Source organism: Prionailurus viverrinus, chromosome C2 (assembly GCF_022837055.1).
Source record: "Prionailurus viverrinus isolate Anna chromosome C2, UM_Priviv_1.0, whole genome shotgun sequence".
Classification (NCBI taxonomy): Eukaryota; Metazoa; Chordata; class Mammalia; order Carnivora; family Felidae; genus Prionailurus; species Prionailurus viverrinus.
Genome location: NC_062569.1, coordinates 101,481,115 through 101,496,898, shown reverse-complemented (window position 1 = coordinate 101,496,898; position 15,784 = coordinate 101,481,115). Strand labels below are relative to the sequence as shown.

General features: G+C 41.9%; 2 protein-coding genes across 5 annotated transcripts in view; one reads left to right on the top strand and one right to left on the bottom strand.

Moving 5' to 3' along the window:
* Nucleotides 1–15,784, top strand: part of CD96 (CD96 molecule) — a 92,995-nt gene that overhangs the window by 34,830 nt on the left and 42,381 nt on the right. For all 4 annotated transcript variants that reach the window (XM_047876042.1, XM_047876041.1, XM_047876043.1 and 1 more), the window contains 2 exons: nucleotides 9,713–9,803; nucleotides 12,633–12,821. In XM_047876042.1, coding sequence (XP_047731998.1) covers nucleotides 9,713–9,803; nucleotides 12,633–12,821 — 280 coding nt within the window. The remainder of the gene's footprint in view (nucleotides 1–9,712; nucleotides 9,804–12,632; nucleotides 12,822–15,784) is intronic.
* Nucleotides 4,155–4,808, bottom strand: ZBED2 (zinc finger BED-type containing 2). The gene has a single exon (XM_047876045.1). The coding sequence runs from the start codon at nucleotides 4,806–4,808 to the stop codon at nucleotides 4,155–4,157; it is 654 nt and encodes a 217-aa protein (XP_047732001.1).

The window sequence follows — 15,784 nt, the reverse complement described above, 5'->3', positions numbered from 1 at the left end:
AGTAAATAATCTCTCACCAACTCTATTTAACCAGCGACAGGACACGGCTTGTCTGTGGATCTTGTAACATTTTGCCAAACGTTAGTAATTTCTTACTCTAATATTCTTAGAGTTCCCATTGTATTTTTAATAGCTTCTTAACTCTTCAAAGTCCTTCCACATGCTTTTATTGAGTGATGCTCTGAAATAGGTGGGGCATCCATAATTTTACGGATGAGAAATGGTGGCCTGAAGAGTCTACACAACTGGCTGAATCACTAATAAAAGGCAGAGCTGGGATGAGAATTTAGCATGCCCATAACCAGGTAGGATGATATAATGAAAGGAGACCATGATTCAGTGGCAGACAGAACTAATATCAAATCCTAATTCGACCATTTCTTGGCTACATATCTTCATCCAATAGTTAACTTCCATGAGTCTCAACTAAGTCATCTAAAACTGGGATCAGGATTAATATTTCATGGGACTCTTAGGGGAATTAAATTTATGCATAGTAATGGAGTATATTGAACATAATAGATGTCTCAGGAATATTTCTTTCCTTCCCATTATTTATCATTCACCTGCTCCCTTTCATCCACTGTTTCATCTGAAGATATATTCATAAATCTCCTATGTGATTGAATTTGGGAGACAGTATGTGATAATGAAAAAACAGAACATAGATTGTGGAATCTGATAGATCTGGGTCTGAATTCTCCTCTATCACTTATTAACTCTGACCCCTGGGACCTCAGTTCCTTAGCTTCCTCATCAGTGAACATGGACAACGATCTCAACCTCCCAAGAGTGATACAAAGATCAAATGAGAGAACACATGTAAAGTACCTACCATGTGGCAACCATAAGTATTGGGTATGGTAACTTCCAGCCCTACCCTTCATTTCTTAGAGATTAACCAATTCAACCTGCATTTATTGCATGCTACTATGTACTACATATTCACTCCACCAGCAGCCCTTGGAGTTAAAGTAATAGGGATTTGGTCAGTTATGAGTTATGTTTTCCAGCATTACTAAAGCAATGAAGGTTATGGTTAATTTGGTTTTCCTGAAAAATCAAAAAGCTCCCAAATTATTCTAACCATGACACTTCTCAGGTTTAGACACGCCAGCAATATCCAAAGAGAGTGTTACTCCTGTGGATGTCATATTCTTGTGCATTCTGGGGGCAAGGCTTCACCAGGGCGCCAGCATGGCATGCAGCCTCGCCTCCTCAGCTGAGACGGAAAAGGAGTCTTTAGCTGAAACCTCAGGGCCCCTTCTTGTAGCAGACACAGTATTCGAATAAAAGATGCTGGCCCAAAGAGCCCTCAGCCCACAGACCCTGGCCCTGAATAGCCTACTCTGATGATGTAGCAAAAGAAGGCACAAGAGAGATACATGAAAACCCCAGAGTTTATTCAACAGTTCGGTCTTTCCATGAACCACATATGTCTCTCTTTTATACCCGGGCTTTCTGCTTTAACCCCTTCATCTCCATGGGTCTTGTCCTCATCACTCTCTACCTTTATTATGTTTGACAAAAGTTAAGTGAAAAAGTATATAAAGAGAACTACCTAACATGAAAGATAGGAAACAAAAGTAGCGGGGGTCAAAATGCCTGAAAAGGAAGAGAAGTGAAAATCAGAAGAGCCATGTAAAACAGACACCATAATCTAAAAACACACATTACCATTCAGCAGGATGGTTCTGGTGTCTGTTTGCAGATTTTGATTGTTGCTCTTTATTTAATTGTGGTTTTGCAAAGCCTGAATCTGTGGATTCTTTGACCTTCTTAAGCTTCATTTCAAATGTATGGGTGTATGTGTGTTTAAGATTAGGTATTAGAGCTTCTTCCTCTCCCTCCTTCCCTCTGACCTCCCTCCCTTCTTTCCTCTTTCTTTCTTTCTTTCTTTCTTTCTTTCTTTCTTTCTTTCTTTCTTCTTTTCCTTCCTTCCTTCCTTCCTTCCTTCCTTCCTTCCTTCCTTCCTCCCTTCCTTCCTTCCTGGAATCTTATGGAACAATAAGGCTCTGATTCCCAATGTCCAGTCATGGGACTCTCAGTGGCCCTCATCATCATTTAGAAGGTGAGAGTCCCTGAGTTTTTACCTTAGCTGGAGAGGGCCCTAAAAATGGCACCACATCCCTTTGGAAAACCATATGGGAAGTGAAACCTTTAATATCAGGCAAGTTTCTAGAAAAAAATAAGGAGATTACAAGCCTACAGTACAGTCTGGGATTTTCACAAGCTATGTTTGGACTTGTGCTTGTTCCACAAACAGCTCACAGGGAAAACAGATGTGGGTGTTAGAGCTGCTGACAGTCTAAGAATGAGCAAGCAGTAAGAGGGAGCCACACAGGTGAGGACAGAGGGAAACAAGACCCCATTACGACACCAGGATCTTGTCCACTTTCTGGGAGGCCGTTGCCCATTAAGTGCTTGGATCTATCTACAAGATAATGAGAAACTGTCTTTATTAGCTCTTGTCTCCCCAGCTCCCACAATCCCTCACTCCACCTCCCAGTAAAAAAAAAAAAAAAAAAAAAAAAAAAAACAACCAGTAAAAAAAAAAAAAAAGGTTCTAGAGGAATCATCCAAATAAAAGTCAGCTCCAACCCAAAGGCCACAGTCATGGCCACTTTGGTTTAATCTATTCCTGAGTAACCATATTAGGCATACCCTCAATAGATTGTTCTTTCCTTATGGACTGGTAGGTTCCCTTTTTCCAAAGCATCTCTGAGTATTTAAAAATGAACAGTTTTTTTTATTTTTTTAAAATTTTTTATGTTTATTTATTTATTTTGGGGAGAGAACACATGTGCGTGCTCCCACAAGTGGGGGAGGGGCAAAGAGGGAGACACAGAAGGTGAAGCAGGCTCTAGGTTCTGAGCTATCAGCACAGAGGACAATGCAGGGCTTGAACTCACAAACTGTGAGCTCATGACCTGAACTGAAGTTGGACACCTAACCGACTAAGCCACCCAGACACCCCCAAAATGCACAGTTTTTTTTTTTTTAAGTCAGGGAACAGTTGGCATGTAGCCAGCATCTCAAAGGCAGGAATAAAATCCAAAACCTACTGTTCAAATGAATGGGTGGTCTGTGGGAACAAAACTAAAGCAATTTAACTCATTAAAATTGACCTCAGAACCTCAGAAAATGTTCTGCGCCCTTCAGTCTCCCAGATAGTCTTTGTCTATCATCTTTCCATGGTGAATTTTTGAGGAGGGATCTGTCTCTCTTCTGCCATGTCACACTTCTTCTCTGTCCCTTTTTCTTTCTTTTTTGGTTTTCTGCCTCTGTTTTTTATTTCTCCTTACGCACCGCCTCTCTCCACCTTTCTTTTTTCCTTTCTGAGTTTCTCTCCTCTCTTCCTCATGATCTCCCTCTTTAACAGAACTTAATATGAAATTAGATTATATTTTTAAATATTTATGAATAAGTTTTTACATCCTCTATTCTTAAAGTTTCTTTCAAGTGAGCTGAAAAGTCTTTAATTCTCTCTGTGCTGATTATACGTTAATTACGTACGTGTTACATTGTTGAAAAGACAGGACTCAGACAGTTTCTGCTGGTGACACAACTTTAATGTAAGCAGATGATACAACACAGCACCAGTGGCAGAAAAGACCTACATTGGATGGGTCCCGAGAACTCAGGCTCAAGCTTCTATGTGCTTCCACAGCTGGGCCCCACAGAACAAGCCCTGTACCCAGTTCTCAAATCACCACCAGTATGTGTGCAAAGGCCTCAGCCCCAGGAAGCCTCAGCTCTGCTCGTGGCAGAGTCCCTTAGAATGAGCTGGTCACATAGGTACATTCCAGCTACCTGGCCAACCTCAACTATCAGAACCCTCAGCTCCGCGAACCAAGTGCTAGGCATAAATCCCATTATTTTCACTCATCACCACTGACAGTATGGTCCATTCTGCACCCAAACTCACAGACCCATGGTGGCAAAACAACAGCGATCTTCAGTTAATACGTTTTGAGGTTTTGATCAGGACAGCCTTCAGGGGCCCTGTAGGTAAGTATTTGGTCAATTCAGAACTGCTGAGATTAACTCCTATTATGCATTCTTTGTCTTAAAGACAAAATAATTTATATTTAAGCTAAAGTGGCTCTTTGCTGGGAGTCTGTGTCTTCAGAATAGATACCTCCCAGGCTGATTTAAACAAAATGGAAAGGATGAGCTGCTGCAGGCTGCTCTTGCTCCCTCCGACAGGCTTCCTTCTCAGCTCTCACCTTCCACTTCATCTCCAGGATGGCCCTTTCTACCTCCTCCAGGGCTCGCTCTCTCCTTTCCACGGCTCTCTCCCGCCATTCCACTGCCCTCTCCCTCCTAAGCACCTCCTTTTCCCTTTGGCTGGCCCACAAAGCCAGGGTCCCCAGCTGCTCCAGGAGCCGGGCCCATTCGCCCTCGATACCCATGGGGAGCTGGGGCCCCTGGGACCTGGAGTCCTTGCGCTGCCCCACCTGACCATGGCCAGTCTTCTCCAGCTCCTCTCTATGCATGCTCTTCAGATGTTTCCACAAGGCTGTGGTGCCCACGTTAACCCCTGGGCCACGGCTCACCTGCCTGCCACACAGGCGGCAGGTGGCATATTGGCTGGGGTGGTGGCCAGCACGAACAGGGGCCAGGTGGAAATATTCCCAAACCTCGGAAAACCGGGACCCCTTGTTGTGCGGCAGAGAGGTGGGCATGGCGCTCGCGAAAGGGCCAACCGGTTCTCCCTTCTCACTGATTGCCTCTTCCTCCTTCATCTCAAGGTCTCCTTTTGCCTTCATCCTGGTTCCCTCCTCTTCCTCCTCTTCCCGCCTCATCCTGTCTCGTCTTTTAACAGCTTTCCTTGAGCCAGAAGTCTTGGCTGAACCACAGCTAAGGCAAAAATGAGTAATTGGGAAGGGACTGCAGTAACTCTTGGGGATTCACAACAATGGCCAAAGGCTGGCCACACCTGGTGTGATGTTTCCTCCTTTCCGCTTCACGGGAGAGTCAGGGTGAGTCAGAGCCACACAAAATGGCCTCCGAGGCCCCCAGGTACATTCCCTCCAGGCCCCAGATATGTATTGATCCCTCCTTGTGTACACCAGAACAACAACACAGATTAGTCCAGAAATTACAACGTTCTTCAGTGAATTCAGGGTTCTCTACATCAACCACCTCCACGAGTGGTTTTTGAATATTGAAAATGTTAGGTTTTCTCCTGATTGTCCAATGTTTCTGGCTTCCAATGTTTCTATGCCCCCGGAGGTCTACATGTGGGTTTTGGAGGTTCTGAACCCTCAGGCTGCTCGGGAACCCCAGGGCTGGGGCAGCACTTGTCTTCCTCAGTGTAGGCAGAAGCAAGCACAGAGAGATGCTGGTGTGAAAAGCACACTTCCTAAGAACTGTTGGAACAAGCAGTCCAAACGCTGGATGATAAAGTTCCCAAGGTGAGATCGGTTTGCCCCTAGCGAGCGAGGTCCCTCTGGGGCTGAGATTCCAAGAATTCCAGCAGACTTAGCTGTTTTCAGCAGGAGGAGCTGGCCCACGCAGAGGAGAAGGACATAGAGCACATCTCAACCGACTTGTCTCCTGGCAGTCCTCAGCAAGTAGCTTACACTCTGCCTTCCCAGGGGAACCATCACCTGCAAAGCCAATAGCTGATAAGACCTCCTCGACAGCAGCTTACTCTAGATGTTTGGCTTTTGCACCCCATTTAAGTAAATAAATGGACAATTAAATTTTTTAAAATAGCCTGTTTTCTCCCTCCTTTTTTGGGTCATTTCTTAAGTGATTGAGAGCTTTATCCGCCAAGCTTTGCAATCCCAAACAGTTGGTAAACACTCTCCTCCCTCCCTCGGCCCCACAGCCCTACAAGTGGGTACTTACAGGCAAGCAAGGCCCCGAGCTTGTCTCTGATGGCTTTGGTGCAGGGTGAGTGCTCCCACACGCTGTGGGTAGCTATTTGCTGACTTCTGCCCCCAGGAGGAGGGCACCCGCAGGTCCTGTTCCCTCCCACTTCCAGGGATGATGCCTTTCCAAGTGGGCGTGTCTCTGCCTGCCCACACAAAGATGCACACATTTCTCTGTACCACCCCCCACCCCGGAAAATAGATGTTCTGGCAAATGTTGTGTAGTAAAACAATAAGTCAAGCACCTACTAGTCTTGGTTCTGTTTCCAGATAACTAGATCATCTGGCCTCTCAAGCAAAGAAAAATATTTAAAGGAGGGAAAGGGTGAGGTTTCAGCAGAGAAACCACACGCCCCAGTAACACCTGTGCTTTCAAATGTTCTGTCCAGTTGTCAGACCATGAGTCTCAATTTTTGGTTCAGAAACTCCGGATGTTGTAAATACAGTCAGTAGAGAAGCCAGGGAGCCTGCACAAAAGGGAAGATGAAGTGAAAGGAATCCTCCCAAGTTGAAGGAAATGTGACAAGTTGAGAAGCAGATTTGCGGTTGCTTTTTATTATATTATGTAACTAGCATTGGAAAAGCTGAAATGTTATTGGCTTCTATTCTCAGTTGGGGTGAAATAAATGAATAGTCACAATTTAAGCACAAATTTTATATTTACGTATATGCTGTATTTATATATGTATATTTTGGAAGGATAACCTACCAAGAGGAGACAGGAACATTTTAAAGAGGGTGTCTGTGGAAGAAAAAATCCTTGAGTTATAGAAGAAAAGAGAAATGGCAGAGTAGAAAACATGCCAAGACTGAAAGACAAATTTCAAGTGAAGAAAGAAGGTTGAGGGGAGGAAAGACTCCAAATAGAAATGAAGAGTTGGTAAATGAATAGGGGAACTAAAAAAAAAAAAAAAAAAAAGATTTCTCTTTCTAAACTAAAAAGCTAATTTTTTTTTAAATGAATCTATGAGAAGCCCTTTTGAAAAGGCTCTGCCCAAACTTAGGCAAACTGAATCTGGGTTGACTTACAAATGGTCAGCATTCGAGTATTTCAGCTGTGCAAATAAGGAAATGATGATTCTTACAGCCAGCTTTGGATCTACTTTCCCTGATTCCTCAGTCTCCTCGTGCTACAACCTTCCACTGGCTTCCCTCTACTTCCAGGACAGTGTGCCCAACTCACACATTGGCCTACGAACCCATTCCGTCTGTCAATCTTTGTGAATTCCCCGCCACTTTCAACCACAGACCACCTGTAGAATGCAGACCCATCTCTTCCCTGACTGCAAACTATTACTCTGCTTTCCGAGTTATTCCCAGAATTCACCTCTTTCTGCTCTCCTACAGAACTGTCCAAATACTTTTTGCCACTTATTATATAATTCTTTGTGCTATTGCTCACATATTCCATGTGTACCGAGAAAAAATGTGTTGAAGAAACCAGTTCTTTCGCTTGTCTCATGGACATGACAGCCACACCGTAAGTGAGCGAGTGATTCTGGCTCCTCAGCAGAAGAATGTGTGCGTGTGCACTTGTAGGTGTGTGCACGGACTCTTGTGCGTATATGCTTCGTAGTTTTTTTTTTAATTTCACATGTTTTTCTTCCTACTCATGTGGAAGGTCTTACTCATGTCTGCTTGCACAGCAAAACCATATAAGCTTGGTGTTTCATAAGAGGTTTTACTTCAGTTTGAACTAGTTTAGTTTGTGGTTTTTCAATTTGAGGGAGACTGGGAGGTGTTCAGGACATCAAGCACATTCCAAAACAAAGTCTTGGAACACAGTCTGGAGGTGGTATAGAGTATTTGAAATCTGAATCGCTCCGTAAAATCTGAGTTCAGAGAATCCACTAGAGTTAAAGCTTTTTAACGTTTTTATTAAATTGACAAGAGATTTCTTCAATGAGCCATTTGCTTTTGTAATATAATGGAACCCCTACTTGTTCCTGATATTACCATATCATCATCTTATGGTAGGTTAACCGAGCATGGAGAAAATGAGTCATGAGAGGGGTTAAAAGTATTGGCATTAATACAAACCTTTACAACTTGTTTCCTAACATTTTACATCCTTTTGTGGGTCACTTGAAGGTAAACATCAATCTTTGGCATTTCATTGGATTAAATAAATTGCACTCTCTTTCTTTCACTAAATAAGAATATATTTTAGGGAACCTGGTTTTATTTTTGGCTTTCTAGGACAAAAAGTGACATATGTCACGGGTTTTTATTCCTGTCACCCATCCCCATCGTCAAGTGTGGCATGAATGTGAAAACTGGGAGCTGCAGCGTTCACACCCACCATTTTGGATTCCACAGATAGTCGCTTCTGAAAGTCTCATGTTTGCCTTGGGCTTTTGGTAATGGTGTGGAGGGATGCTAAACTGCACTTCAGTAGGATCTCACCAGAAAATTCTACTTTAGTGTCCTTCAATTTGGTGTCTCAGCTCTGCTCAGGACCAGATTCTTTGGGTGCAACTAGTCTGTGAAGAAATTGGCACACCATGTATTACGCATGGCTAATTGTTCTTTACTAGTTAACTAGCAAATTCATCAGTTGTGGAAAATATATGAGAGCGAAGAACCAAGACGAGTCATATATGAAATACATACATCTCTTGATGAGACAACAAACAACTCTACGTGGTATTATAATTGGACAGTGTTGGGGTGCTTGGGTGGCTCAATCAGTTAAACATCTGACTCTTGATTTCAGCTCAGGTCATGACCTCATGGTTTGTGGGATCGAGCCACACATCAGGCTCTGTGCTGACAGTGCAAAGCCTGCCTGGGATTTTCTCTCTGTGTCCCTCCCCTGCTCACATGCATACACACACTCTCTCTTTCTCTCTGTCTCTCAAAATAAATAAATAACATAAATTAAAAAAAAAAAGCCTCATGCAGTGGCATGTTTAAAAAAAGATCGAAATACAATTTTATAGTGTCTCAGATAAAATAATAATAATGAGATCCAGTAATTCCTTTTGGGTATTTTCACCAGGATGTTGAAAAAAAACACCATCTCACAAAGAGCAAATACGGTGTTGGAAATAAAACATAACTAAACCTATCTCTAAGCTACCTGTTCTGTTTCTCTCATATTTCAGTACAATGTGTTTTACCAGAAAATACCTTGGACTGGAAATGGGGTAACTTAGTTCCCAGTTGTGCCATCAACTACATTCCACTCTCTTTAACCATCCTGTGATTTTTGTGCCTTGGTTCCCCCATCTGTCAAATGGCAATGATAAGTTGTGTCCTACCCCACCCTAGAGGACTGTTAAGATGATAACATGAAAAGTCAATTGCATAAACTCTTTACAAGTCAAAAGTGAGATATTCACAATAATGGTTTTTGTGGTTATTGCTACAAATAGTACTTTACACTATTTGGGGAATGGAAACAACCCAAATGTGGATATCTTTTAGCTTAGAGTCTAACAGAATATTCTTTTCTGGTCTCTGACTGTTAGAGCTTCTTCCTTTTTAGTCTTTGGCTTCCATTTAGCACTGTTTTATTCTTCTTGGGTAGAGCAGTGATCTTCTTTTTCCAAAACCGAGAGTCCAGACTTGCAATATTAGTCTAGTCCTAGATTCTTCCCAAGTTAACCTATGCTTCCAGCCATGAGTTCATGACATGTCTATAGGAGACAGTCTATTTGTAGCTCACTTTTTCACATAAGCTCTGAAAGGTAAACATAGCCTTGTTGAAAGTGTAGAAAATTGTTTTCTGCCAATTTGCCCCATGTGACGGTTGGCCGGGATGTAAGGGGTACCATTTGCTGCTGAATTTTCAAATAAACCTTTCTGTGTTCTGCTTTTACCCCCAGAGAACATTTACCTGCTCCCTGAGGAATGTATTTCCCACAGCAAATCTCACGTGGTTGATAGAAGGAGGCTTTCCTCAAGGTGAAAAAGAAGGTAAGGAAATCAGTCAATGGAAATGGGTTTGGCAAAGAAAGAAAGAAAGAAAACAAAGAAGAATAGAAATTGCCATTTCCTGAGCTGATCTTGGTATTTAAGAACAATTCTCATTCCAAGACAAACATCATCTTGCCTACCAGATGCCATTTTCTGATACCCCATCTAGTGCCTCGAAGAGGACGGGAGTGGGTAACATTTTCCAAAATTAAGAAATACACCTGATTTCTTTAACTCTCAACTGTTAGTAAAAGCAGATCTCTTACATGAGGGCAAAGAAGTTTAATTCAATATATACGTATTAATAATTTCATTTAATTCAAATAACTTAGCACCACTGATTCAAATCAGTAAACAAATACTTTCCACTTTTTCTTCTAAGGATCTGAGTGGGGTGGGGAAGACTAAAGGAAGTACACATAAAGGACTGGGCTTTATGACAAGGAACTCCACCAGGAGGATTAAAAATTCTTGGAGCAGGGACACACACTGAGACAAGCTTTGATGAGAATGCATAAAGCCGTATTTTTCGTAGGCGATAAACATGGCTGCCTGTGCCAGAACAATCCCAGCCAGCCCCCCCTGCCTGGGACAACAGCCCTTCTTCTTCCTCCTGAGTCATTTTTTTCTCAAAGCTCAATATGTTTTCAACAGTAACTGAGTCACATAGCTCTTGCTACATTGTTATTTTTAATGGGTAAAAATAAAAAGTTTATATTGATGAATGATCGTATAGATCCACTGTATTCATTTTGAGACTATTACTGGTTTTGTTATTCATTTTAAAACAATTCACCCATAATCATGACCAGATGCAATCCTGAAAATCTTTCTTAAGGGTCATTATAGGTATGGTCTCCTGTTAAGTAAGCCCTAGTTTGATGTGCCCATTACTCTTCTGGACCATGAGGCCAGACATTGTGGTCAGAATTCTACCACATGTAGTTATTACTTTGGTAAGTAACAACTTCAAAACTAGCATTTAGAGCCTTTAGTGTAAAGAAGCCATAAGGGTCCAGAAAGTTCTGGCCTACAGTGACAGATGGTTTCACGTTGATTTCCTGCTGCCATGTGTGCTATTTGGAGGTTGTACTAACAGTGGCAGTTAAACAGTTTCTATTTCTAAAGGAGACCCACAGGACCCAAATGACAATGGCTATAAATCTACAGCTTATTTCAGGAAAAGGATACAATATAACAACACCATTAAAGTAAGGGTATGCATTCCATGTACAGATGTACAGCAAGGGGGGCAGTGAAATCAGGCACGGGCTCCTTTGCAAAGGGGAGACAACCAGTATGGCACAGAGCACCTTAGAAGCAGGGAACCCCAAGTGGAGTCTTGGCTGAGGTTGTTTTATATGTTACTTAGGTGGATTCCTGCTATGTAGACACACTCAACCGCAGAGCCTTCCCAGATTCTAGCCTGGGCCAGGTGCAAATCATTAATCTTACCGGTATCAGTCAACAATAAACAATGCTGATGAGCTAAGACAACTGGCCCCTGAGCTCCTTGGACCCACGGTCACCAACAAAGCAATGCTATGAATCAACACATTCCGTACTTTGACTATGGATCGGTGCCATGCAAGAGCTTGAGCCAAACAGTTTAGGGTAACTCCAGGCCTGCTGGAACAGACCCTCACTGCCCAGAAGCTGTGGTTTGACCATTTTAGACTCTATATTACCATAAACTGAACCATCCCTGCCGGAGACCTGCTCCAGCAACCAGGGGTTCCCGAAGGATGAACAGCATTGGTGAAAAAGTGAAAATAAAACAAAACTAAAAGAAAAAACAAAAATAAAAATGGACACAGACAACAGCAGTGTGTTGAACTGGCCGATTGATTGTAGCAAACATGGCATTGTATTTGCTAGTGATTTCCTTGTAGCATACGTCATCTATGTTTTTCTAACATTACCTAATTTTGAAAATGTTCCTATGTGTAATCAACCTTTAAGAAATAACATGGCGATTTTCTCGTAATGTTCCCTCATACCCTTTGATTATTGATTAGTTTCTTGCATTATTCCATTATGCATCTGCGTTTATCTATAATCTATAGAGCGTTTGCTTTGCTGTTTTCATGAAAGGTCATCTATCGCTCAACACCTCAAGTGGAACAGTTACAGGGACATGACCTCTTAGTTGTTTCCCCAAACCATTTGTGGTTTGAGGAACAAAAGTGTTCGCCTGGGTCTGAGGTGCAAGGAGGGGGCCAAGAGGGCCTTAGAAACCCATGCCTTATACATTCTCAGAGAGACAATGCACCTAGGAACTAATGAACCATTCTGTACTTTAACCGACTAGGTTCAATCATCATCTGGAATGCCTTCTGGGGGCCAAGTGAGCCTAGGGGTTAGAGTGACTTGTGCCTGTAGATACACTCCTTAGGAGTGGGGCTTTCAAGTCCATATGTCTCTCCTTTTTTGGCCTCCTTTGCTGGCAAATGCATGAGGCTATCCTTCCTGTAAGTAGAGGAGTCTCCATAGGGGATGGCAAGGGCTAAATGTAAGCCCGCGCAATTTCTTGCGGAACCTTATTTTCTTTCCTAATAGTTCTTTTCCCAGGGGGCCTGTCGAGGGCAATTCCCCAACAGACAATACCCCAGGTACTTTTATTAAAGCCATATTACCTAAAAGCAGGAGTCCAAGAAGCTTCACTGTCAGCGGGCCGCCCTGCAGTCACCAGTCCGTCCATAGCCTGGGCTTTGCCATCAGGCTGGGATAGCTCGGCTTCCAGCACGTCCCCAGCCATTCCTTGCCATCAGTGTATGGCTCACAGCAGAAAATGTTGCTGACCGATCTTGTTCTTAATCTGTCTTCTAGAAATATACATTACTAATGAAGAGAGAAAAGACAAAAGTGGATTTTGGGAGCTGAAGTCTGTTTTGACAAGGGTGTATGGTAATAAGCCAGCCCAACCAAACAACCTGACCATCTGGTGCATGGCTATGTCTCCAGTCCCTGGAAATAAAGTGTGGAATATCTCGTCTGAAAAGATCACTTTTTCCTTGGGTGAGTTGTCTATTTAATAAGGTCAACAAGGGGCGGCCAGGACTGCCATAAGCTCAGAACATTTCTAATTAGAACAAATAGAGTGCTCATTATTTCCATGGTGTTTTAATCTCCGAAGACTCTCTATACAACTCAAAATTACTAAATTTCGTAGGATCAAGCCTCTTTTGATGAAAAATGGGACTCTGCTTAAAAGAATTTCTTCAAATAAAAAGCAGCTGATTCCTGTTTCTAAAGAATTTCTAGTGAATATGGCAATTTTTTCAAATTTCATTAATAATAACTTTTTGTTAATCTACCATATAATGAAAATTAACACTAATACTTTGATGATCAAGAGTGATTCTTAAAATCCTAAAATCTCTTCTGAGTCACTAACAACCTTCAATTACATATAACATTTATAATTTTAATACTTAGGAATGGATAAACCGTGTATGAGATATAAAAAGCTTGAGGATAAAGACTGTATCCTAATGATTTTAGTGCCCCTAAGTTGAAGCACAGAATTGGGCATATAGAAGGTTTTTATGACTTGAAAATTGATACGTAGGATCATTCTACTTATTTACAACATTTGACAAACCGGAATATTGACTACTCGAAACCCGACCAACTAATGGAGATTTTGCTACATAAAAGATGTGAACAAATGTCTCAACAAATGCAGTGACAACAGATTGCCTATAAAAAATAGAAGTTTGTAATGACAACTAGCAAACATGCATGTATAACAGCAAAGTAATACTTAAACAGATTTGTTAGCCATTATCACAACTCTGCAGGACCGTTAACATCTTTTACCACCTTCCTATTTTCAGAGAAATTGTAGTCTATAACATACTCATAAAACCCAAGGTAGTTTATAAGGGAAAGTTCCTCTTTGTTTCAAGGCCAGTGTCTGCATCTTGGGTCCTACCCGGCCCTTTCATACAGGCAGCCATTTGGTTCCCGGGAGCCTTAGTTGGGAAGGGTATGTGGCTCAATACACATCCGTCCCCCTGTTCAGAAGTAGGTACCATTGTGAATCTGGGACAGTGGCATCATGCCTGTAATGCTGCCTGTGTGTATGTGTACATACACACACACACAAACACATCTCCCTCCGAACTTTTAGTTAATCATCCAGAAATGATCATGGGTTTACACTAAAACATCCATACTCAATTTTGCCTAATTCCCTCAGAAGTAAATACACCTCCTTTCTAGAAGGCTGGACACAGGTAAGGCTGCGGTCTTGGAACGGGGTAAAGGCAGCTGGTTCTCCTATAGATTTGCCAGTAACTTTGGCAGACTTTAAGGCCATAAGCTAAAGACCAAACAACCTCAAATTCCTATGGAGAACCTTATTCCCATCACAGACAGAACCATGTTTGAAAAACCAGTCTTTTCTGATGATAAAATTGAGCTTGTCTTGGGGCGCCTGGGTGGCGCAGTCGGTTAAGCGTCCGACTTCAGCCAGGTCACGATCTCACGGTCCGTGAGTTCGAGCCCCGCATCAGGCTCTGGGCTGATGGCTCGGAGCCTGGAGCCTGTTTCTGATTCTGTGTCTCCCTCTCTCTCTGCCCCTCCCCCGTTCATGCTCTGTCTCTCTCTGTCCCAAAAATAAATAAACGTTGAAAAAAAAATTTTTAAATTGAGCTTGTCTTGATTTAAAGATTTTATTTTTTAGAGCAGTTTTAGGTTTACAGCAAAATTAAGAGGAAGGTACAGAGATTTCCTGTATACCCTTCCACACACATGCATCGCCTCCCTTGTTATCAACATCACTTACCAGAATACGGTTCATTTGTTACAACTGTACACATCATAATCACCCAAAGTCCATAATTTACCTTAGGTTTCACACTTGGCGTTGTACATCCTGTGGGTTTGGATAAATGTGCACTGACATGTACCCATCATTACAGCTTCAAAAGGCCCTAAATTTTCACTGCCTTAAAAATCCTTTGTGCTCTACCTATACATCCTTTACCCCCACCCCCCACCTCTGGCAACCACTGATATTTTTAGTCTTTACAATTTTCCCTTTTCAGAACGCCATACAGTTGGAATTACACACTATGTTGCCTTTTCAGATTGACTTCTTTTATTTGGTAATATGCATTTAGCATGTTGTCTCCATGTTGTCTCATGGCTTGACAGCTTATCTTTTTTAGTACTGAATAATATTCCATTTTATGCATGTACCATAGTCTAATATACCCGCTCACCTACTGAAAAACATTTCAGTTTCTTCCAACTTTGGTAAATTAGGAAGAAAGCTGCTTTGAACACCCATGTGCAGGTTTTTGTGTGGGCCTGAGTTTTCGATTCCTTTGTGTGAATACAAAGGAGTACAATTGCTGGATTGTAGATAAGACTTTGTCTAGTTTTGTGAGAAAACACCAAACTGTCTTCCAAAGTGGCTGCACCATTTTGCATTCCCACCAGCAGTGAATGAGAGTTCCTGTTGTTCCATGTCCTCATCACCGTTTCATATTGTCAGTGTTATGGTTTTTGGCCATTCTAATAGGTGCTTAGTGGTATCTCGTTATTTCAATTTGCATTCCTCCGACGACATGTTATATGAAGCTTATTTGCCCTCAATATGTCTTCTTTGGTGAGGTGTCTATTAAAGTCTTCAGCCCAATTTTTTAATCAGGTGGGTTATTTTCTTACTGTTGAGTTTTAAGTGTTCTTTATATATTTTGAATAATAGTCCTTTACCAGATGAGTCTTTTGCAAATGTTTTCCTCCCAGTCTGTGGCTTCTCATTCTCTTGAACTGTGCTATAATTTTGGGATAATAAGGGAGAGCACTGATCCTGATACCCAAAGCACACCATAATTCCAATCTTATAGGACAGTCCTTGATCTAGTATAATTTTAGGCTCTGAGCAGATGGTTATTTTTAAATTGTCAAGTGAATTTTTATCTTTTACGATCAAATATTAAAGACAATAAATCTTGAAGAGTTCAGTT

Bases quoted from the DNA above. Each gene is read 5' to 3' on its own strand.
- ZBED2 (XM_047876045.1), bottom strand. From the start codon at position 4,808: ATGAGGCGGGAAGAGGAGGAAGAGGAGGGAACCAGGATGAAGGCAAAA.